Raw genomic sequence first — 6000 nt, 5'->3', positions numbered from 1 at the left:
CATGATGGGCAAGTTCATCACAAATTGTCCTTCACTGCTGACAGAGCACCAAGGTATCTTTGTGCATGGTAGATTCCAAGCAAATGGTGGGAAGATGAGCTAGCTTATCATCAGACCCGTTTCTAAAATGCCATCTAGTCAGAGGCAGCAGAGCCCGGCCATACTCCCTTGGCCATAAATGCGGTGAGAACAAAAGCCAAAGCAATTCTCTATTAGCAAACCCAGGGGACAAACAGCAACGTAACGAGTCCAAGGTTCAAAATGACAGGCAGTTTATTGAAGATGCCATAGAAGTTCAGTCTATCACTAGCACAGTGATGGGGCCAGAAGTCTGAGAATTTTACAAGACAGTGAATTAATGGCTGGGCTACAAAATGGAAAATTAAAGCTGATGGGGCCAGGAGACCATCCTTTTGAACTGCTTGTTGAACTGTGAAACAACTGATCTTTTTTAGTAAAGGGAATATGGTTGCCAGACATCTGAGAGGATGTTATCGATGTGCCATGGTCACCTTCGTGAGCACTCATTTCATGTTCAATTCTTCCATTCTATATTCTCATCCCGGAACACAGCGAGGTAAAAAGTCTAATTTTTTCCCTTTGAAAAAAATCCTCGGTTAAGTTAGGATTAGGAAATAGATTCCCCGATTATTCAGAAGAACAGATCACAGATTGGGACTGTTCACCTGTCCTTCTCTTGATTGGACCCACGGTAGAGTTAGTACGTTACATCACAGGTTCAAGCTTGGCAGGAAGCATGGTAATAGCACTTCCTCCTGCAGTGTCCTCACCTGTAGCCACTATTCGGCTTTGCCTGTGAACTTTGTCCATGTGCAGCCACAGCAGCAAATTAACAGCTCCCATTTTCTGAGAGCTGACAAAGGGCAAGGCACTAGATGAGCCCTTGGCAGACATTATCTCTTTAACCATCACAAAAATCTTGGAAGAGGGGACAATCATTTCCTCATCTGTAGAGGCTTAGGTTAGAGAGGTGGAGTGATTTGTCCAAGGTGATGCTGCTAGCAGGAGGACAGCAGGACTCAAGCTTCTTCGAGGGGCATGTGAGAAAGAAGAGAAGCAGCATGGAGCAACAGGAAAGGAGCAGGGCTCCAAAGACACCTATTCTAGCTCATTCGGCCCCGGAAAATCATGCAATTTCACTACAGAAGGAGGCTCACCTCTCTTGCCCAACTACTTCATAGGATTTTTGTCAGGTCCAAACGAGATCACATACATGAAAACTCTTGAAAACAGTGAACCATTTGACAAAAATCATGTGTCATTAATAAAAAGACAGAAGACTAAATCGTACTCCTTTAGAGCACAACACTTAAATCCCTACAATTTCAACAGAAAGACCACACCCTCTTTTGTCCCCCAACTAAAGCCTTTAAACAAATGGCACAGTTATTTTCTTAAGCAACCTTTTAAAGATCAAGGGCTCAGGTGTGCATGCTGGTACCTGAAGTGGTCTTGCAGGGGAGCTTCAGTGTCTTAAATTTAATGCAGACACCCTGCCTATTTACCTTGACTGGAGAAAGTAAGAATTTCGTTATTACTTGTAATTCTGTTTCAAAACAAAAATGACTTCTGTAATTACGCACTTTTAATCTATGCACTACAGGAATGAGAAAAACAAACAAACAATACTCTCTCATGAAAGGGTCACATTATATATAGTAATTCACTTTTTATTATCATCATTAATAGCAAAGCGCACAGTTCAGTTCCCAGGAAATATAAAAGTGGATGCTTTATATATAGGACACCTGCATGTAATGTGATAACATAGTAGGTTTTTGTGTGTGTGTGTGTGTGTGTGTGTTTTTTGAGCCAGTTTACTGAAAGGCAACCACACAATTAAAACCTGCACAATTAAAACAATGCAATCTTCAAGCAATTAAAAACAACCAATTGTCAATGTGGTAGAGCCACTGAGTAATCTGGCCTTTCAAGTAATATCAACTGGAAATCCTATTTTCTCCTTTTATCTAAGAATCTTAAAAAGAAAACAACAACAACAAGAACAACAACAACAACAAAACCCCCCGAAAACTACCTGCCCTGGGAGAAAGTCAGGATTCTGCACATGCAACTTGGGGACATGCTCCCCATGGGTGGATGGAGGGAGACACCATTATTCCAACATGTGCTGGAGCACCGAGGGGTCCACCTCCACGGCCTGAAGTCCTCTCTGCAAGCTCCGGAAGGTGGCCTGCTTCCCGTAGCGCTGCCGCCAGCGGACGAAGGCCTCCACCATCTGTGACTGCACGTTGTGGGGGTGGTTGGCCTTACAGCGGTAGATATCCGTCTGGGACAGTCCCAGAGACAGCACCACGGGCTCCCACTCAGGGCCCAGCCTTTGCGCCAGCTGGTTAATCTGCTGGTCGGATGGGGAGCTGTTGAGGATGTGTGGGGGGATACCGGTCATCCGGTCATCTGGGGAAAAGAAAGACATAAAGGTGAAAAGAGCAAACACACCAGATGGGGGCAGACATGAAAACTGTGGGAGGACAGCCCAACACTTCCATATGGAAGGGTCAACTTTTCCTAGTCTTCCTGGGGGCTGCTCAGTAAAAGGCCATAAACAGGAGTTTACAAAACACCATTTAGCATCTATGAAAATGTTTATTGCAGAAAATGTGAAAATAAGAAAATGACAATACTAGAAATCCCATCAGAGAAACCCGCTGATAATGATTTGATCTACAGTAAAGCCTTGGTTTGCAAGCATGTTCCAGAAACAAGCTTGTAATCCAAAGCATGCGTATATCAAAGCAAATTTCAAGAACCATTGGCTCAGTTGTGATCATGTGACATTCGGCATCACATACTACTCGTATTGCAAGACATCGTTCATCAAGTCAAAATTTACTAGAAATGTTTGCTCATCTTGCGGAACACTTGCAGAACAAGTTACTCACAATCCAAAGTTTTACTGATATTTCTTTTCAGTTTTTTTGTATATAAAACATACATTTAGGATTACCTGGCACATAGTGCTTTATAACATGATTTTTTTCACTTCCATATCTTTTATCAGAGAGGCCAAGCAGGGGTTTCTGTGGGGAATTAAGAATGCCAGCCTGGGCCCCAGGGGTGACACTCTCTCCTGCAGGAATGGCTAGTGCTGGAGGGTAACGGGCTACATGGAATACCTACTCTCTCCTGATAAACGTGAACACTACCCAGAAAAGTTGCAGTTCCTAACAGAAGCAGAAGCAAAGAGGCCTGCTCAGGAAAAATAAAACTTAGGGGCCACGAGGTAGCAGGAGGAGAGTTACCACCCTGGCAGAGCCCAGTGGAGGAAGAGAAAGCATGTGCTGTGGAGGGGCAGTGAGAGAACCTGACCTTGCACCTCCTAGATCCCCGTCTCCCCGAGGCCAGTCTGCTGAGGAACTCTGACACTGAGTGAGTGACTACAGACGGGCTAGGCATATCCAGTAAGAAGTACCATCAGTTACGATATAGAAGGCCTTCCAGAGGAAGGGGCTTAAAGCTAGGCCCTGAACACGAGGGAAAGAGCCCAGTGAATGGAAAGATAAAGAAGTGTGTCCCGCACAGAGGGGATTGCCTGTGCAGAGGCCCTGAGGCAGAAAACCATGGTAAATCGAAGAAAAGAAAGCAGTTCGGGGTAGCTAAGCGCAGAGAGTCAGAAGGACTCCAAACATCCCAAATTCTGGGGCTGCTTATTGGTTAGGCCGGGACTAGAAGTGAGGTTTTCATATCCCTGGCTCAAATGTGTGCACGACAGTACTCTACTTGTACTACACTTTGTCACCAGTATTACAGGGATCTGGAGTCAATCCTACTTCACACTCACCAGCTCATTGTTTAGATTTATGAATTCAAGAAGAAGGCACAAAGCATCCTATTAGAACAGCTAATGTTTTCCACCGCATGTGCCTTTGGTCCCGAGGCACTTGCCAGTATCTTAGGCAAGTTGCAAGTTGCTGAGTTGCAAAAATACGGTTAAGGACTCTGGTGGTGTCGAGACTATAATTTTTTTTTTTTTTGGAAATGATTAAGAAGCAATTAGAATAATGATGATACTACTGACAATATTTTATACTAACAGTAATGATTTTATAGCTTTTATAAAAATATGGGCACTTTTATAAAAATGTGGGCTCATTGAAAAAAGCCCTTATTCCTTATTATTCAAGGAAAATAAAAAAAGTACAAAGAAGAAAACAAGGCATCCAGTATCCCACCACTAGACTTACAGTTGCCATACATCATTCTGGGCATTTCTTTATGCACACATACTGCTAAAAGGGTAATATAGCTTTTGTCTCATAAGAGTTATTGATTTTTGCTTGAATATAACAGAAAAAAAAAAGAAACAGAGATGAAACTAAATGGCTTTCGGACTTACAGTCAAATATTTAAACAACAATGACAACATGTACACCCAAAAGATTTAATGCTGAGAAAAAAAAGTATAACATAATTTATATATTTTCACATATAAGTGGTAAACTATATATTTTCACATTAACACTCTATAATTAACACTTGATATTTCCTGTTCATTCCCTCATGATTTTTCTTGCTTATATCATTTTTATTGTGTTGGGTGCATAACATTTTTATGCTTCTGTAACAATAATCTGCCACCCCCTCGCCCCCCACCCAAGTTGTTTAGTCTTAAAACTACATTATAATGGTTTGAATGTTCACCAAGGCTTTTTTGTTGTTGTTTGTTTTAAACCATGACTTTTCTACTTCTGAATCTGTTCTTTTGATTTGAGTCAGTTGGGTTAATTTCATCACAGGGTGATGTTTTTCAAGAAATGCTCATGGTCACCATATTCTTTGAGTTCCTTCAGATCAGGACTGTTTGCTTTCTGCTTTCACTGTTGAATAATATGCAAACAAATTTATATATTGTTTTACTATTATACTTTTAAAGTTTTTTTTAATGTTTATTTATTTTTGAGAGAGAGAGAGAGAGAGCGCAGCAGGGGAGGAGCAGAGAGAGAGAGGGAGACACAGAATCTGAAGCAGGCTCCAGGCTCTGAGCTGTCAGCACAGAGCCCGATGTGGGGCTCGAACCCACGAACTATGAGATCATGACCTGAGCCGAAGTTGGACGCCCAACCGACTGAGCCACCCAGGCGCCCCACTATTATACTTTTAAATTATAAATATAATTCTATATTATTTAAATAATTTTATTCCTCTCCTAAGTTTGTAGATTGTGCTCATATTTTATGATGGGGAATGTTGGTATGGGGAATTTGGACACCAACTTGACCGTCCCCCATTTTGTAGAACCTGTTTTTTCTGTCCGAAGCTTATGATCCTGAAGCTTTAGACCAGAGTACATCTTGGCCATTCTCTATCTTCTTTTCTAGATATGTAGCATGATCTTCTGACTGAAGATTTAGCCCTTCTTCCCTTTCAGAAAAATCTTCCTGTGTTGTATCTCTGCATTCTTTTTCCGTTCCAGATGCCGGATGGCTTTGCCAATCCGCCATGGCTATCACTTTCTGTCTTATTACCTTAACTCCCTTCCTGTGATTATCTCATGCCTCTGCCCCATGCCATTCATTTGATGTTTGGTTATTTTTATGCTGTTTTATTTTGCTTTGGGTTTTGTTGTTGTTGTTGTTGGGTTCAAATCTTATATTGTGTTTTTATTTCTCAATTTCTTTTCTTGGCTCTTCAATCTACCTTTTAAAAATCCCATTCCACTTCATATCCATTAGGATGGTTATTGTCAAAAAAAAAAAAAAAAAAAAAAAAACCAACTCCAGAAAATAACAAGTGTTGGTGAGGATATAAAATGGTACGGCTGTTATGGCAGAGAGTATGGTGGTTCCTTAAACAATTAAAAATGGAATTACCATACAACCTAGCAATTTTACTTCTGGGTCATAGTCCTGAAAGGATCGAAGCAGTGACTCAAAGAGATATTTATACACCCATCTTCACAGCAGCACTGTTCCCAATAGCCGAACAGTAGAAGCAAACCAAGTGTCTATCAAGGGGTGA

The 6000-nt window shown here is 41.4% G+C and overlaps 1 protein-coding gene across 1 annotated transcript in view; it reads right to left on the bottom strand.

Moving 5' to 3' along the window:
- Positions 1-255: 255 nt before the first annotated feature.
- The window catches only part of CRADD (CASP2 and RIPK1 domain containing adaptor with death domain), a 174480-nt gene continuing 168735 nt past the window's right edge, over positions 256-6000 (bottom strand). Inside the window, exon 3 of the mRNA XM_047067320.1 lies at positions 256-2439. Within this exon, the coding sequence (XP_046923276.1) occupies positions 2138-2439 (302 nt within the window). The 3' untranslated portion in view covers positions 256-2137. The remainder of the gene's footprint in view (positions 2440-6000) is intronic.

The sequence above is a fragment of the Lynx rufus genome, unplaced genomic scaffold, assembly GCF_022079265.1.
Source record: "Lynx rufus isolate CCGP_SWC_20201006 ecotype Redwood Valley unplaced genomic scaffold, mLynRuf1.p SCAF_7, whole genome shotgun sequence".
Classification (NCBI taxonomy): Eukaryota; Metazoa; Chordata; class Mammalia; order Carnivora; family Felidae; genus Lynx; species Lynx rufus.
Note: the sequence above shows the minus strand (reverse complement) of the source record. Positions and strands in the feature narration are given on the sequence as shown.